Source organism: Spinacia oleracea, chromosome 6 (assembly GCF_020520425.1).
Source record: "Spinacia oleracea cultivar Varoflay chromosome 6, BTI_SOV_V1, whole genome shotgun sequence".
In the NCBI taxonomy this organism is placed as follows: domain Eukaryota; kingdom Viridiplantae; phylum Streptophyta; class Magnoliopsida; order Caryophyllales; family Amaranthaceae; genus Spinacia; species Spinacia oleracea.
Genome location: NC_079492.1, coordinates 100,534,037 through 100,553,567, shown reverse-complemented (window position 1 = coordinate 100,553,567; position 19,531 = coordinate 100,534,037). Strand labels below are relative to the sequence as shown.

General features: G+C 34.5%; 2 protein-coding genes across 2 annotated transcripts; both read right to left on the bottom strand.

Moving 5' to 3' along the window:
* Positions 1-2,315: 2,315 nt before the first annotated feature.
* On the bottom strand, positions 2,316-4,445 carry LOC130463409 (FK506-binding protein 3-like). The gene is made up of 2 exons (XM_056832535.1): positions 3,786-4,445; positions 2,316-3,342 (listed from the first exon to the last, which is right to left on the bottom strand). Exon 1 carries the CDS (start codon positions 4,443-4,445, stop codon positions 3,885-3,887), a length of 561 nt encoding a protein of 186 aa, XP_056688513.1. The 3' UTR covers positions 2,316-3,342; positions 3,786-3,884.
* Positions 4,446-4,665: 220 nt separating this feature from the next.
* Positions 4,666-8,644, bottom strand: LOC110790590 (uncharacterized). The gene is made up of 10 exons (XM_056832534.1): positions 8,589-8,644; positions 8,402-8,491; positions 7,073-7,162; positions 6,862-6,915; positions 6,637-6,720; positions 6,408-6,524; positions 5,988-6,065; positions 5,215-5,703; positions 4,948-5,118; positions 4,666-4,867 (listed from the first exon to the last, which is right to left on the bottom strand). Exons 1-10 carry the CDS (start codon positions 8,642-8,644, stop codon positions 4,666-4,668), a joined length of 1,431 nt encoding a protein of 476 aa, XP_056688512.1.
* Positions 8,645-19,531: the final 10,887 nt, after the last annotated feature.

Here is a 19,531-nt window from a genome sequence, read left to right as displayed (position 1 = left end):
TAAAAACTCCCATGTTGATCTCCAAGGATTTTGTAGGATCTAAACTTAGATTAAACATCTTATATTGACTGAGTTGTACTTGTAGAAGGATGTTTTCATTTCTAATTTTTTCGAATGACTCATTAATAGAGGTATTTCTATCTAGTAATTCAAAGAACCTGCCTTGAACATCAGATCTAATATTGTTCAGATAATTTATATGGTCTTTACTGAGTTCCAAGGCTCTATCACTTTGTGCTTTTAATATACTTAGCTTTTTGTAATCATCTAGAGTTTCTAGCAACACTTCAATTAGTTTTGACTTTGAGAGACACTGAAGAGTGGAGGAACTTACTTCTTCTGATGGAACTTGATCAGTTCCTTCTGTTCTGGCCATAAGGCAGAGATTTGCAGTTTCTTCATTTGGTTGTTCCTCATCGTCTTCTGAGTCTGTTGCTTCGCCCCATGCAGCTATCATGGCCTTCTTGAAGTTTGGTCTGTTGAAGGTAGACTTGTTAAAGCGATCTTTGACCTGTTCCTTTCCTTTTCCTCTGGTCTTGTCGTTCTCCCACAGAGGGCATTCACGAATTTGATGATCAGTTTCTCCACATTTGAAGCAACCTTGCTCAGTTTTGGAACTAGTGATTTTCTTAGCAAAGTTCCTTCCTTTCTGGTTTCCTGGTTTGAAGTTCCTATAGAGCTTTCTCATTCTTCTAACCAGCATGGCAGCCTCTTCTTCATCTGGTTCAGATTCATCGAGTTCCTTAGCCTTTAGAGCAAGTCCTCGATTTCTAGAGCTCTCAGGAACAGCAGCTCCAAGATGCAATTCGTGTGTCATCAAGGAACCAGCAAGTTGTTCAATGTTGAACTTGGTAAAGTCCTTGGTCTCAAACAGTGCAGTGACCTTTGTTCTCCAACGATCATCTTGTGGCATGCTTCTTAGTATTTTTCTTACCTGTTCATCTGTGGGAATGATTCTACCAAGAGAAACTAATTCATTGGTTATGTTAGTAAATCTAGTGAACATTTCTTGAATAGTTTCTTTTGGAAGCATTTCAAATCTTTCATATTTAGACATCAAAAGGTCAATTTTGGAACGTTTAACTTCATTAGTTCCTTCGTGGGTTACTTGAAGTAGTTCCCAAATCTGTTTTGCGTTCTTGCACCCCATGACTCTGTTGTGTTCATGAGGTCCAAGCCCACAATGCAAGATTTTGACAGCCATGGCATTCATCTCATATTTATCAAAGTCTTCTTTAGAAAATTCAGACATTGGTTTAGGAACTACCTCGTTTTCAGCATTGGTCTTTGTTACCTCGAAGTCTCCAACTTCAATTACACGCCAAACTTGGTAATTTTCAGCTTTGATGAATATCTCCATTCTATTCTTCCAGTATGAGTAGAACTTGCCATTGAACATAGGTGGCCTTTGTGTCGAGTAACCTTCTTCCAGTTTCTCTTGTGAGTTCATACTTTCAGGAACTTGACTCAAACAGGGTTTCCTGTGTTTTAGTGAGTACTGGCTCTGATACCAACTGTTATTCCAATAGGAACACGCACAAGAGGGGGGGGGTGAATTGTAATTGGAACTTTGGTAAAGTTTCTTGCGGAACTTAAGAAACAATCAAGGAACTGAGAATAGAGAAGACAATAACAATAATTGTGAAAACTTCTTGACACTAATCAAGAAGAGAATTCCTTTTATTATAGTAATGCCTCGATTACAATAATCTCTCCAACACAAGTTCCTCTCAAACTTGTGTTCCTCTCAGTAATCTACTCTGATTACAGCTCTTTCACTCCTCTCTCTCAGACTTAAACTCTAAGTCTCAACAAGATAACTCTATCCTTACTAATACAAAATACAATTCGTGTTTGGATAACTCTAGATATTAATGATGCTTTAGTGTATATATGGCACTTAGGAACTTAGGATTAACTAGGACACAAACTGTTTTTTAGAAAAATCTTTGACAATGCGTTTTTAGGAAAGCAAGAACTCTTAGAAAGTTTGTGTATTTTTTTCAGAAAACTTCTTGGCCTTATATAGAGTTTTGTCCTTAGGGTTTGTTCCCTTCAAAAACTCAACTGCCAACAACTGACACTTTGATTTTCACGTCCCTAGACTTGAGGAACAAGGGGAGACCACTTCCCACACAACTTCCTCAACTGCTGGACGTGTTTAAGACTATGTCAATCACTGTTGTTTTCTAAAAAATGTTTATTTATTTTGTCAAAATATTTAGGAGAAGTTTTAGGAAGATAAAAACTGTTTTTATTTAAGTAACAGAATGTGATGAAAATCTTATTTTTATTAAACATGAAAATATATTTTATTTAAAGTATTTTCCTTAAAACTGTGTTGCTTGATATTTTGACAAAAACACACGAGTAATCCAAGTTCCTCTAGTTCCTTATATACTACTTAACATATTAATATATTACATATAATCTAAGCAAGATAAACTACCTAGACATATATGTCTTTCCTTTGGTGAGGCATTCAACTCTGAAGCTTCACTTGTTCCAGCTCAGGAACAATAATGAGTTCCTCTTATGTTTAAATAGGAACTCGTTGCCATGAGTCTGTAATAGTTCTTGTGAATATTCGGAACTCTTGATATGTAACTGTGTTGCTCCTCTTGTGACTTCAAACTGGAACAAATACAACTTCCAGCTCTGGAACTCCAGTGACTGTTCCAAGTGTACATCAGGAACTTCACCATCTGATTCAAGTTCCTATCCTAATAGAAACTTGGGCATTTACCTGTTCAAAGTCATTTAGCAACCATAATCAGGAAGTTTGCAATATGTGTGTGTCATCAACCAAAACTTAGGAACAACATCCTTTATTCTAGAAATTAGTGGCAAGTTTGTTGGGCTTCCCTTCTTCAGTTTGAAACTTTTCCTCCATGTTTCTAAGAACTCTACATAATTATCATCAATGTCTTCATTTTCTGGCTCCACAATCTCTTCACCTCCCAATGGTACACCATACACCTGATGAACATCTTCAGGTGTGACAAAAATTTTACCACTTCCAGGCAGAACTATTGACTGTCGATCTACATTTGAGCTTGACACTATGTAATCTGCCAACGCTGAATTGTGATTTGCCATGTTCAGACTCAGAAATCCCCCAAATCCAATTTTCCTGACAGCTTCCTTGTGCTCGTCAGGCATTATCTTGATAAGTTCTATCAATTGCGCTGGGGGAATCTTCTGATACAACACCACCTTTTTCTTTTGCTTTGGAACAATCGGCTTTGTATCCTCATCAACCTCCAATATCTCCAGATAATCATCATCATCCTCTTCGATTTTCCTTAATTTTCCTTTGTTTTTTTCTGCTCTTGTCACAATCTGTAAAAAAAACATAGAACATATGTTGATCAGTAATAGAACATATCATTCATAGTTTAGAACATGTAAACTTATTACTTATTATAATAATTTAGGATTTTAATTAATGTAATTATGTTCATTTATATATTAGAACATAAGGTCTTTCTTTGTTTTAAATTATTAAGTCATCATGTAATTTTTTTTTATTATGTTCTAATTAAATTTACACATGTTTTAATTAATCAGGCATGTGTTCTTAGTATTAGTTTTATGTTCTAAGTCACTGTACACATGTTTTAATTAATATTTGTATGTTCTAATTCATTGAACACATGTTTGAATTACTGTCTCTTGTGTTCTAATTTTATTAACATGTTCTAATTTTTATTTTTTTGCCTTTTTCTACCATTTTTTATGTTTTCTAGTTTATTATGAAGAATTTTTAATATTTTAAATGTTACCTCTAATTGTTGTCTCTTTCTCTTGTTGAATGGCTTTTCCTCCTCTTCCGCTTCTTCTTCTTCTACTTCTTCTTCATCCGCCTCATAATTTTCATCATCTTATTCATCTTCTTCACTGATGTCAGATTCTTCTTTCTTCACTGTTTTACGGGGCTTTCTCCCAACTTTCCTTTTTGTTTCCTTTACAATCTCTCTCTCTTCCTCCTCTTCTTCAACAGCTTTTACACTTTCTTGTACTCTTAAGCTTCTTCTTGTTGGGGTTCTTGTTCCCAAGGCCTTTGCTGCCTTTTTCTGTACCACTCCCTTTCCTCTTTTTTCAACATCTTTTTCATCCTTTTTCTCTTGCTTTTTTGTTCTTTTTCTTGGTGGTTGTGTCCTTGCCACTCTGAACTGACTAATCAGTATATCATCATCTGTTTCTTCATCGTCTTTTTCCACCGGATCTTCATCTTGTTTCTCAATGGTCACTGATCGCACTTTTGTCTTTGGTGCGATGCTTTTTCTCTTCATTCTTTTCGGAGGAGATGCAACAATTTCATCATTGTTAATGTTCTCATCTTCTTCGATAACTTCCTGCCTGTTAAACAGTAAAAATGCATTATAATTTATATTAGGACATGAGTTGTTAATGTGTTCTAAATTCTCAATTAAACTAATCATGTTCTGATTCAATTAACACATGGTTTAATTAATTATTCCTGAGTTCTAATTATATTTTATATGTTAAAACTAAGTTTACACATGTTCTAATTAAATATTCTTATGATCTAACTTAGTCTACACATGTTCTAATTAATCTTTCTGGTGTTGTATTTGTTTATAATATTTTCTAAAGAACTAGAAAATGCAAAATATTATATATAAACTACCCATGTTCTAACTAATTAGTTGATATTGCATACCTTGAAGTTGATTTGAGGTTTGTAGATTTATTCTCATCGTTCTCTTCTTCATCAGTTTCTGCGTTTTGATTTTCATCATCGTCAGTGTTCTGATTTTCATCATCTTCTGCATTATCATCCTCCTCCCTGGAATCCTTTTTCTCCATTGGGCAACCAGTTGGTTTCTTAACATTCTCCCACCTGTTAATTTATGTATAAAATTTATTCTCTTATAATTTAAATAATTTACTAAATTATATTTGTTTAAGTTTAGAACGTACCCTGTAGCTGTTCTTGGTATTTCTCTGTCACTGTTATCATTCTTTTCCTCATCACCAACTTCTTCATCATCTGTTTCATCATTTTCTGTTTCCACGAGGTCTTCTTCCTGTTCCTTTTCATTATCATAATGAACTTGTTCATCATCTTTTTCTTCTTTGTTGGATTCATTCCTGAAACATATATTACATATGTAATTATATTTTTACATCCTTAAAATATATATATTTAAATTAAAATTAGATTAAATCTTTGGATCTTTGACTTACTTTGAATCATTGTTTTCCAACGAGTTTGCAATTGCTAATTGTATTGCCATTTCTAACTCCTCATCTTCTTTTTCTTCAGTAATTGCTTTTGTTCCTGAAGATGATGCTTCTAACTCATTTGAATGAGTTGTAACAGTTGGCAGCCTTAACTCATCAGCTTCTGTCTTCTCTTCCTTCTGTTCCTCTGATTTTGTTGGCTCTGCCTCGGCATTTTCTGTTTCTTTTTTATTTTTCAGGGGCATCTCTTCCTTTTCATGCTCTTTTGCTTCTAACTCATTTGAATGAGTTGTAACAGTTGGCAGCCTTAACTCATCAGCTTCTGTCTTCTCTTCCTTCTTTTCCTCTGATTTTGTTGGCTCTGTCTCGGCATTTTCTGTTTCTTTTTGATTTTTCAGGGGCATCTCTTCCTTTTCATGCTCTTTTGTGTTATCTTCCAACTTCTCAGATTCTTTATTCTCAGTTGTTACTTCCAACTTTTCCGATTCATTCCTTAAACAAAAATTATTACATATTGCACACTCTATTAGTACACACATACAACTAAATCCAAACATATATATATGAAATTATACCATAGGATAGAATAATTAAAACATAAGGCCATGATATTAGAACATAAGTGTATTATATTAAAACATAAGTGTTGAATATTAGAACATACATTACAGATAAAAATAACATTGATTCATTTGATTTAAATTTAAAATCAAACTAAATTAGTTCTGTTTTTCAAGTATTTTGAATGTGTTAATATTTTGATAAAAAATAATTACCTTTGATCATTGTCCAATATAAGTGCCGCCTTCACTCCATGAACATCACCTTTGATCATTATCCAATATAGGTGCCGCCTTCACTCCATGAACATCACCTTTAATTTTGAATGTAACTTTGTTTGGTGGTTGACCCCTAAATGATTATAATTTATTCCAAATATCAGAACATAATTTTTTATTATAATGTATGAACATTTAAACAAGTTCCAAGTAATTAACAATTAGAACATAAGAGACACACATTTAGAACATAGGCAGCATACCTAGGATTTATTTTTTCCTTTTGTGGATTTTTAATCCTCACTATGATCCTTTCTTTTTCTTTCCTGTTTAGTTGTAGTTTTAAACATTTGTTAGTAAATGTTTTTAAATTGGAATTTATTTGTTCCTATTGTTAAATTTAATTAGGATTATTACCTCTTGATTGGAATTACTTCAGAAGTGGTTTGTACCTCTTCCGTAGTAAATTTCATGGTATGTTTAATCCTTTCTTTCGCTTGAGGGACTCTATTGTATTCAATTTCAGGAACACTCCTATCATATTGGTAAAACATTTTCAAACATAAGAAAATGCGGTAAGAACATTTAATATTTTATTAAAGAACATATTATGTATTCAATATTGAACTAAAATTCTGAAACTTACTTTTGAATCGAAATTGTTGATTCAGTTGAAGTTGTTTGCAACACGGTCTCTTGTTCACCGTCTATTCTTTGCATATTCTCATTCCTATAAATAAATTGTATTTAATTATATTAAATGATCAGAAAATAAGTATACTAAATCAAAGTGCAGAAGACATGTTCTTAAGATTTTTCTTATGTTCTAAATATTTGCAAATATATTATAATTTAAATTCTGGAAAATTACCTTATAATGTCACATTCCTCCTCTGTTTTGGCAACATCCTCTTCTGTTTTTTCTCTGTTTTCAATTAAATATGTTTTAGAACATGCATGATAATATTTGAAAATTTTACGCATGACTTTAAAACTTGCATTATAACATTAAAACATGCTTTAAATAACATTTAGAACATACAGTATTTATTTTGTCACTCAATAAACTTTTATTTTCTTACGTTTCTGAAATATTTTCTTCTGTAGGATTTGTATGAAGACTTGAAACAACTGCATTATCAACCTTTTCGTAGTGTATGTCATCCTCCTTGCTGAAAAAAATATTAGAATATTTACATAAATCCCACTGTTAGATAATGTTAAAAAACTTTAGAACATGCTCAAACATTTTAAAATATCCATTTTATAAAATTAGATCATATATTAAGGCAATGAAACATGTTGGAATGTTTAGAACATGGTAATATTTTTTAGAACACTTTTAGAGTTTTTTAGAACATGGTAATTTTTGTACAATATATCTATCTCATAATATTTAATAGTTAGTTTTAATTTAAGAACTTGCCTTAGAAAAACATTCTTACATTAGAACATGCTTAAAACATGGATTGAACATTAATGTATGTTTAGAATAGGATGAAAACATTCAAACATGTATTATTATTATTAGAACATGTGTTGCAATGACATAAGAACATTCTTAAAATGTTTAGAACATGGTAAATTTTGTACAATATATCTATCTCATAATATTTAATAATTAGTTTTAATTTTAGAACTTGCCTTAGAACAACATTCTTACATTATAACATGCTTAAAACATGGATTGAACATTAATGTATGTTTAGAATAGGATGAAAACATTCAAAAATGTATTTATATTATTAGAACATGTGTAGCAATGACATAAGAACATTCTTAAAATGTTTAGAACATGGAATCTTTTTTTTATAATATCCTTTTAATTATGACTGATAACTTTAGAACTTTCCTTAAAACAATCTTTTGAAATTAGAACATGCTTAGAACATGCTTTGAACATTAATTTACCAATTTGAATATTTTCTAAAACATTAATTCATGATTAAAACCTTTAGAACATGCTCCAAATTTAAAAGTTTTGTTTTATAAAGCAGATGTTGGCCCAAAACAATGAAACATGTTCGAATAACTTTAGAGCATTCTTAACATCTTTAGAACATGGAAATTTTTTCGAACATTCTTTATCTTCCACCAGATCCATCATTAAAACATTCAATCATGACTTTTAAATTTAGAACTTGCCTCAGAACATCATTCATACATTAGAACATGCTTAAAAGATGTATTGAACATCATAAAAACTTTGAAACATGTCTTAATATTATTAGAACATGCGGAAAAAATTAGAACATTCATATTTAATAACAGATCTGGTATAAAAACTTTAAATTATGACAATTAACTGTAGAACTTTATTTTGAACATAAATTTAACATTAGAACATGTTTAGAATAACAATTTTAGTCGATTTTCTTTATTTGAAACTCCAAATAAATTGAAATCCTTACGTATTTGTAGCTTTTTCTTCTGTTGAAGGAGCATTGACACTAGATTCGATTGCGTGTTGAGCTTCCTCGCTTTGCATGTGCTCGATTTTCCTTAATATTTCATAATTAATTAAGCAACAAAAATTAAAAAATTAATTGAAATTGACGAAACATTTAAACTATATGAATTTGTTAGATTATCACTAACCTTGTATTTTCGCAGTTGTTCGAAGAATCAATTGCATTTTCGTCACCTGACTCCATCGAAATTGCGTACAATTTTCAGCTTTCAAAATTTTTTGCGATTTTGTTGCAATTTTTTTGATTAAGCGTGATTAAAGTATAGAATGATGAATTGTTGTTGTTTTTTGCAATAATTCTGCCGAAATTCTATTAAATAGATAGTATTTGAGCGGTTTTTCGTCCGTTGTAGGGAGTGAGTGGGAGGTTGAGGAGAGAGAAAATGGTGAGAGAGTGGGAGTTATGGCAACTGACGAGAAATTTTTTTATTTTTTTTTATATATTTTTGATCCGTTTTTTCTTATTTACGATCATGCCATTATGGCAGTGGCTGGGATGATCGTGGCCATTGATTTGATTCTAATCCAATGGTGTAGAAGGTGTTCTTATATAAGAAGTGTACTTACATAAGGGAGTGTTTTTACCGGATCCCTCCCCTATATATATATATATATATATATATATATATATATATATATATATATATATATATATATATATATATATATATATATATATATATATATATATATATATATATTATATTAGATTTTAAAATAAGGGCATTTTCTACTTGTTTCGTCTGGGACCCATAAAATATCAGGATTCAGGACCGGGCCTGTTTGGTTGCCTCACTAATTCAAAATCATAGACAGCGGAGTTCACTACATACGATTTAACTAAAGTTAATACAAGTAGTTTTTTTTTTAAAAAAAAAATAATGAAAATTAATCGAACCAGTTAACATGATATCATACTCATAATAAAATGGGTTAGAAGAACTCAAGGATCCGTCTGTTGTGAATGGGTTGGTCAATTCATAATATCAATATGCTTAGTTGGAGTTAGTTTTTGTTTCCCTAATAAATTGTAGGAACTTTTTCCATAAATTTTGTTTTTTCAATCTTGATGACAGGGTCAGGCCGGGAAGCAAGATTGATATGTACATAGTTTCTAAATACAGATATTACTTTTCTTTGTGCAAAATTGGAAAGCTCATAAGTACCCTTTTAAATGCATAAATGACTTTTTTTGTAAAAATAAGAAAACCTAACATGAATTTGTTAACTGCAAGGTTTAGGAAATGCCACTAAACAACGTGGATGTATATAGAGAACTGTATTTTCCTGTCATGGTGCTTGATTTAATCCCAATTTATTCAATAAATTTCCCCCTTATAGTATGAATATCATCCGTTTATACCAGATTATCATCTTTTCATAAATTTTGATTGCATTTGCTTAAAAATCTCTCGTTAGTATGGTTGCATTTGCTCAATAAATCTAAACCATCGCAAATCATGATACTTTTCTACTGCCTTTGCGGTTCACGGATGCTGGCAGTTTTTTTTAAAAAAAAAAATTACAAGTTTTTGGGGTATTTTAGTCGTTTCTAATTCTGTGTTAAGAAATTAATTTCTGCATTTAGCAAAATCCGATATTTAGGCCGATTTATTAATTTATGATGGTTTTACAATGGCTACAATAAAGTGGTAGCCACCATATCTTTCAATCTTGACCATATATGTTTAAAATTAAATCTACACCATCCATTCAATTAACAATTAATAAGGGCCCGTTTAGTTCACCTTATTTCTCCTGGTCTGATCTGGTCTAAACTTATTTTTTCTGATCTGATATGATATGAACTTATTTTTTCTGATCTGGTCTGATCTGATCTGGTCTGATCTAATCTGATTTTCATAATTAAGTTTAAACAAAAATCTACATTTATTAATATTAAACGACTTACGTGTAAAATAAATGTTACACAAATTTATAATATTGTTATTATTTATTTGACTTTACTCGTGATTTAACTATTACTTATATTGGATAAACCTAAACATGATCTAGATAGATCTGTTATGATCTAGACATATAAGTTCCGATCTAGATATGATCTGTACATATCGGTTCTGATTTGGGGATGATTTGTACAAATTTGGTTCTGGTCTAGATATGATCTGGACAGATCGGTTCTGATATGGACATAATCAATACAAATCTGGACATGATCTATACAGAGCAGTTTTGATCTGGACATGATCTGTACAGACAAGTTCTGATTTGGCCATGATTTGGACAGATCGATTTTGATCGAAATAGATCGATTCAAATTTGGACATGATCTGGACATACGGGACATGATCTGGACATATGGGTTTTGATATGGACATGGTCTTGACAAATCAGTACAAATTTAGACATGAAATAGATAGATCGATCTGAATATATTGGTTATGATCTACACGTATGGGTTCTGATCTGGACAAATCAATGTTGATCTGGACATAATCTGTGTATATCAATTCTGACCTGGACATGATCTATATAGATCAATACCGATCTGGACATGATTTGTACATATCAGTTCTGATCTGGACATGATATGTACAGATCAGTTATGATCTGCACATGAGCTATACATATCAGTTCTAATCTTGACATGATATGTACATATTAGATCTGATCTAGACATGATCTGTACAGATCAATTCTGATCTGGTCATGATCTGTAAAGACCAGTTCTGATTTGGTCATGATCTTTACTGACCAGTTTTGATCTGGACATGATCTTTGCATATCAATTTTGATATAAACTTAATTTGTACAAAGTCGATATCTGGACCAGTTATAATCTAGACATATCGATTCTGATTTGGACATGATCTGTACAAATCAGTTATGACCTAAACATATTGGTTCTGTAAGGATCGAACATGATTTGTAAGGATCGACTCTGATGTAGACAAGATCTTTGCAGATTTGAACATGATCTAGACATGATCTGTACAGATCAGTTATGATCTGGATATTATCTGATCATACCGGTTCTGGTCTGATATATAATGGTTATGATTTATAAAAATCATTCTGATATGGACATGACCTGATCATATCGTTTCTAATTTGGACTTAATGGTTTTAATTTGGAAATTATGAATTGGAATGTTTTGTTAATGTTTTTTTATGCATTAAATAATAGATTTTAATTGCATCGACAACAACATTCTTTTTTATTAAAGCAATAATAGTAATATAATAATAATAATAATAATAATAATAATAATAATAATAATAATAATAATAATAATAATAATAATAATAATAATAATAATAATAATAATAATAATAATAACAATGATATAAATGAAGGAAATAATGCCCTTGGTCCAAGTATGCATTCTATGTTAAGTCTAATAAATGCGGTTCAGTATTAATTAACAAGTTAATAATTCAGTGAGATCAAGTGAGCTGAATGCCTAGCTAGAGGCCGCTTCAGTTCAAGTGGAATTAATGATATTAATCCACAGCTTACTCTTGACTGAACCCGTAGGGTCACACAAATAGTACGTAAACGGATCAAGTATTTAATAGCATTAAATACTCCATCTATGAATATTCGGAACCGACGGATCTTGGTTTCAGTGGGAGCTAAGATCGTCACAGGCTAGGAATGAATACTCCGGAAACGATGATATTGCCGGAAACAGAAATATGGATCGTATCGGAAATATAAATATTATCCAAGTCGTAGATGTTGCCGGAAACGGAAACATGGTACGTGTCGGAAAATATTATCGGAAATGGAAATATTGCCAGAATCGGAAATATTGCCGGAAACGGAAATATTGTCAGAATCGGAAATATTACCGGAATCGGAAAATAATTCCGGAAACGGAAATATTAAATATTTGTTCGAAACGGAAATTAATTCCGAAATCGGAAATATTAAATATTGTTCGTATCGGAAATGAATTCCGGAATCGGAAAATTTAATCGGAAGCGCATCGTACGAATAAGCATCGGACGAGGCCTGCCGGACGAGGCCCAGCACGAAGCCAGGCCATCGCCCAGCAAGCCAAGCGCGCCGCACAAACAGCCACGCCAGGCCCAGCAGGCTGCGCGCAGCGCGCAGCGCGCGCGGGCGCTGAGTGGGCTGCTGCTCGCGCGCACGCATGAGGCCCATCGTGGCTGCCGTGCGTGTGTGTGCAAGTGTTTGTGTTCGTGCACGTTTCCTAAAACATGCAGAGTTCGGTTAATGATTAAATTCCTAATTCTATTTGATAAATTAATTAAATTAGAGTTCTTGTAGGATTCTAGGTTTAATTAATTTGTATCTGAATAGGATTTCGATTCCCTTTCCATACCGCTATAAATATGAGGCTAGGGCTCACAATTTATAACACAAGTTTCAAAGTATTCAAAGTGAGTTTTTGAGAGAAAAATTCAGTCACACATTTGCCTATAAAGTGCCGAAAATAATAGTACCTTAAGGGCGATTCTAGTTGGTCAATCTTAAGGCGGATCCGGACGTGCTGTGGACTATCTACGGAGGGACGACACTTGGAGTCCTAAAGACTTGTTCTTGTTCGGTTCGGGCGCAGCTAGGGAAGGCACGCAACAAAGAGTATGCATCTAATCTATGCTAAATGATTATGTGTAAATAATATGTTTTCCTGGGTTTATGGTTTTTCCGCATGATTTATGAATTGTCATATGTATAATAACCTAACAGTGGTATCACGAGCCCCTTATTATTTTCATAATCTAAATTGCATGAACATGGTTAAATATTACAAATTTGCAAGAATTAAAAGGGGTGATTAATTTTCGTAATTGTTAATTAATTGCAAATTGCGTTTATTTGATTATACGTACGCAGTTTTTCGGCAGTTTCTTCGTTACTCATCCGAATTGAGTGATTTTTGTGTCAATTCCGCATGTAAAAGGCATTCTAAAATTTTGACAAAAATAGTACTTTTCTGCCGAACCCAGAATTCTCAAATTCGAAGCCTAACTATGACTTTTCGAAGGTTTTAGTTTTTCGAATGCAAAATTTCGTAAATTTAAAATGTTAAATTAAATATTTGCGATTCTTGTTGATAAATCTTGAATTTTTGATTGACCTACTGCATATGTTTAACAAGTTTGAATGCCTAGTCTTGTTAATTATGCAATCTAATTTGTAATTATGATTAATTTGTTGAAAATTAGAATAATTTAGAATTAATTTGATTTTCATAATTAATTGTAATTTAATTAGAAACCTATGATTAAAAACCACCATAAAAATTGTAAATTTACGATAAATTTTAAATTTTTATGACCTAGACTTGAATCCATAACAATCGGAAATCAATTGGATAATAAATTTTTGATTTTTCGCCCTAAAATTATGAAATTAATATTATTTATTAATTTGTCATTAATTTTAAATATAAATTTTAAATTTTTATGCGATTCGTTCATATAACTTGCACGCACGAAGCAATGGACGCTTCGTGTTACCCTTAAGGGGTGTTGTATAATGCGGGCATGCGACGACGAGCAAGGGAGCTCGTCGCCCGTGCGGCACGAATGCAATGAGCAAGGGCGTAGTGCACGAGCACAAGGCAGCAGCCCTGCCTTGTGTCGTGTGCCACGACCAATGGACGAATGGGCATGGGCGTAGGGCGAGCCAAGGCAGTCGCGTGTGGGCAGCAAGCGAGCTGCGCCACAACGCGCGCTGCCTCGCACAAGAGCGCGCAGCCTCGCGCGCAGCGAGCGCAAGCTCGCGTGCCACGAGCGCTGCGCCTAGCATTGCTCGCGCGCACAGCGAGCGATGTCGCCCGCCCAGCGAGCGATGTCGCGCGCCCAGCGAGCGATGGCTCGCGCGCCCAGCGAGCGATGTCGCGCGCCCAGCGAGCGATGTCGCGCGCGCACTGCGAGCGATAGCCCGCGTGCGATGAGCGCTGGCGCGCGCAGCGAGCACCAATGCTTGCGGAGGCTTGCGATAGGGATGCAGCAGCTATGCGACGAGCGCATGGGCTGCGCGCACATGGCCAGCAATGGCTGTGTGCGTGCGGCCCATGGGCGTGCAACGCGTAGGGTGTTTGCGTTACGATTAGATCGTTTTGAATGTTTAATTTGAAAATTTCAGTTCACGTAATTTTAATTAATTTTAAAATTAATAATTTAAATTATTTTCTTGGATTTTAATTTTGAATATTATAATTATAATAAATGTTATTTATTCTAATTATTTTACTAAAATTAAAATCATGAATTAATTTAAATGCGACTGAAATTAAATTAAACTTTTTGGATTCAATTATAAATTTATATGAGCTTTAAATTTTAATTAAATTTGTATGTTTCCGGTTAGACTAGAAATACATTTTTATGTTTAAAATTGGTAAAGCATATGAATTTATTGGTTTAAGTGGGAGCGCTTTTTAGTCATAAACTCTTGATTAGGTCTACAAATCCTTAAGGTTAAAACAACTTGATTAGAATTAATAAGGACTGAATAATTGGTAGATTATTGGTGCCCTTGATTAATTGCTGCAAATGTTTACGTGATGCATAATGTGTTTTACTAACCAGCTATGTGGGCCATTCATGATAATGAATGGGTGAATGGTATATATTGTATATGTACTGTTTTGCAGGTTATGAAGTGACTAGTATGGCCCAAATAGGATAGAAAATATGGTCTGCGTACCATTAATTTGAATGTAATTGGTCTAAAGTACCAAAGTTATTTTTCAATTCAAATATGGTCTGCGAACCATCAAATAGTTGTAATTAGTTATAGCTTATCCTATTTGAAGAAAATGGTGCCTCCCACGGAGATTTTCAAGACGGACTTTGAAGTCAAAGCTTCAAGATGAAGTCGGGCCATACTAGATCACAAATATCTTATGCATGTTTTAAGTTATTTATTGTTTTAAATATGTCTTAAAATGCATGAGATCAAAAGCTTGATTATGTTGCATGATTAAGGATTTTAGTTCACTTAAAATCTAACCAACATAGTAAGAGCCTTAAGTTCCAAACTTAAAAATTGAGTTAAAAGGTGCCATGCCAAAATATACACTTGCTTGGATATCCTTTACATCAATCTAGTAATAGTTTTCGCTCAGCGAGGTGTTACTTATTGGTCCTAAAGGGGCAAGGTACACAAATAATTGTGAGTACATGTTAGTTTTGGTGAAACTCAACGATATAAGTAAGGAGTCCTTTTATGTCGTGGCAAATTCGATAGGTTTACCTAATAAGTTCTTAGACGTACCTATCAACCAAGAATAGTTTCTAGACTATTAGCAAAAGGCTTTTGCTTACCTAAGATGTTCTAGGATTAAGTCGACAAACTGTGCTTAGTTCTTCAATGATTTTAGGATCTTGGAATCATTTTATTCACACCTGCCGGAACACATAATTTGAATAAAATGCTTAATAAACATTGAATTATGCATGTATGCTAGAATTTAAGTTTATTAAGAGAAACTGTGAATGGTTATTTATTTGTTTATTCTTTTCAATTGTAGTTTTTTAATATGGCAAACAACAATTCATTCAACATTCGATCAATTCTCGAAAAGGAGAAGTTGAACGGGAAAAACTTCCTTGACTGGCAAAGGAACTTGCAAATAGTTCTTATGCAGGAAGAAAAGGAGTATGTCCTAGATGAAGCGATGCCCGAAGCTGCAGGCGACGGGGTCACTCAGGCAGCCCTCAATCGTTGGATTGATGCCAACAAGGATGTGAAATGTCTAATGCTCGCCACCATGAGTGCGGATCTGCAGAAAACGTTCATCAACTCAGATGCTTTCACAATCATCAGTGAGTTGAAGAACATGTTCCAAGATCTGGCTTGAGTCGAAAGATTCGAGACTCATAGGCAAATTCTTGAGACCAAGCTTAAGAAAGGCGAGCCCGTAAGTCCACATGTTCTCAAAATGATTGGACTCATTGAGAATATGAGTCGGCTGGATCAGCAATTTTCTCAGGAAATGGCTATAGACACCATCCTCCATTCTCTTCATAGCGGGTATGATCAGTTCAAACTGAACTACAGTATGAATAGTCTGGACAAAACGCTCACTGAGCTTCACGGTATGCTGAAGACCGCTGAAAAGACGCTCAAAAGTGATAAGCAGGATGTGCTTATGGTGCGTGGGGGCAAGTTCAAGAAATCTGGAAAGAAGAGGAATGCTAAGAAAGGTGGCAACAAGGCCAGCCCAACTAAGAAAACTGGCGCCAAATCTGCAAAGAGAAAGGTCAGTCAACCCACTTCTGAATCCGAATGCTTCTACTGCAAGAAGAAGGGGCATTGGAAGAGAGATTGCTTGAAGCTAAAGGAAGATCAGAAGAACGGAACAGTCGTTCCATCTTCAGGTATTTTCGTTATAGACTGTATACTTGCTAAATCAACTTCTTGGGTATTAGATACAGGTTGTGGCTCACACTTATGTTCCAATCCACAGGGACTAAGAAGAAGTAGAAAGTTAAGCAAGGGTGAAGTCGACCTACGAGTGGGAAATGGAGCACGGATTGCTGCATTAGCTGTAGGAACTTACTATTTGTCGTTGCCCTCCGGGCTAGTTTTGGAACTGGAAGAATGTTTCCATGTTCCAAGTCTTACTAAAAACATCATTTCAGTTTCTTGCTTAGATGCTAAGGGATTTTCCTTTATAATAAAAGACAATAGTTGTTCGTTTTATTTTAAAGAGATGTTTTATGGATCTGCTAGATTAGTCAATGGACTTTATTTATTAGATCACGACAAACAAGTATATAACATAAATACCAAAAAGGCCAAAAGGATGATTCAGATCTCACCTATCTGTGGCATTGTCGATTAGGCCATATAAACTTGAAACGCTTAGAAAGACTTCAAAGGGAAGGAATTCTAGAACCATTTGACTTAGAGGATTATGGTAAATGCGAATCATGTTTACTTGGCAAAATGACGAAGCAACCTTTCTCTAAAGTTGGAGAAAGAGCAAATGAACTATTGGGTTTAATCCATACAGATGTATGTGGACCAATGAGTACAAATGCTAGAGGTGGTTTCAGCTACTTTATCACTTTCACTGATGACTTCAGTAGGTATGGTTATGTCTACCTAATGAAGCATAAGTCTGAATCCTTTGACAAATTCAAGGAATTTCATAATGAAGTAGAGAATCAATTAGGCAAGAAGATTAAGGCACTGCGGTCTGATAGAGGCGGTGAATATCTGAGCTATGAATTTGATGACCATCTGAAAGAATGTGGAATTCTATCAGAATTGACTCCTCCTGGAACACCACAATGGAACGGTGTGTCAGAACGGAGGAACAGAACCTTGCTAGACATGGTCAGGTCAATGATGGGTCAGGCCGAACTTCCATTAGAATTTTGGGGACATGCACTAAATACAGCTGCACTCACTATAAATAGAGCTCCGTCTAAAGCTGTCGAAAAGACTCCATACGAATTATGGTTTGGAAAGCCTCCAAATGTGTCTTTTCTTAAGATTTGGGGATGTGAAGTATACGTCAAACGATTAATTTCAGACAAACTTCATCCAAAATCTGACAAATGTATCCTTGTGGGCTATCCAAAGGAAACAAAGGGGTATTACTTCTACAATACATCTGAGAACAAAGTGTTTGTTGCTCGAGATGGTGTCTTTTTGGAGAAGGATCACATTTCCAAAATGACAAGTGGGAGAAAAGTAGACCTCGAAGAAATTCGAGTCGAACAACAAACTCTAGAGAATGCTCAAGATGACATTCAGGATGAAACTCAGAGATCTTTAGAAGAATCTGGTGAGAATCATGGTCAATCTAGAAATGTTACCCCGCGTAGATCGCAAAGATATAGATCTCAACCGGAAAGGTACTTAGGTATTTTGACGAACGAGAGCTATGACGTTCTATTACTTGAAAGTGATGAACCTGCGACTTACAAGCAAGCTATGACGAGCCCTAGCTCCAAGCAATGGCAAGAAGCCATGCAATCTGAATTAGACTCCATGTCTGAAAACCAAGTATGGGATTTGGTTGATTTGCCAGATGGCTACCAAGCCATTGGAAGCAAATGGGTTTTCAAACTGAAAAAGGACAAGGATGGGAAACTTGAAGTTTTCAAAGCTAGATTGGTTGCAAAAGGTTACAGGCAAGTCCACGGTGTGGATTACGATGAAACCTTTTCACCAGTTGCAATGCTAAAGTCTATTCGAATAATGTTAGCAATCGCTGCATATTACGATTACGAAATATGGCAGATGGATGTCAAAACTGCTTTCTTAAACGGCGTTTTAACAGAAACTGTGTTTATGACACAGCCTGAAGGTTTTGAGGATCCAAAGAATGCTAAAAAGGTATGCAAGCTAAAGAAGTCAATCTACGGATTGAAGCAGGCATCCAGGAGCTGGAATATACGTTTTGATGAAGCAGTCAGTGACTTTGGTTTCATCAAGAACGCGGACGAATCTTGTGTATACAAGAAGGTCAGTGGGAGCAAAATTGCTTTCCTAGTATTATATGTCGACGACATATTGCTTATCGGAAATGACATTCCTATGTTGAACTCTGTCAAGATTTGGCTTGGGAAATGTTTTTCGATGAAGGATCTAGGAGAAGCACAGTACATATTGGGCATCAAGATTTACAGAGATAGATCTAAAAAGATGATTGGACTTAGTCAAAGCACTTATATCAATAAGGTGCTTGATAGGTTCAAGATGGCGGACTCCAAGCGAGGCTACCTACCCATGTCTCATGGAATGACTCTAAGCAAGACTCAGTGCCCAAAAACACTTGATGAGCGTAGACGAATGAATGGGATTCCATATGCATCATTGATTGGTTCAATAATGTATGCTATGATATGTACACGCCCGGATGTTGCGTACGCACTCAGTGCTACGAGCAGATACCAGTCAGACCCAGGAGAGGCGCATTGGACTGCTGCCAAGAACATTCTGAAGTACCTGAAAAGGCACAAAGATGACTTCCTGGTCTATGGTGGAGATGATGAATTAATTGTTAAAGGCTATACGGACGCAAGTTTCCAAACCGACAAAGATGATTTCAGATCACAGTCTGGGTTTGTCTTCTGCCTCAACGGAGGAGCAGTAAGCTGGAAAAGTGCT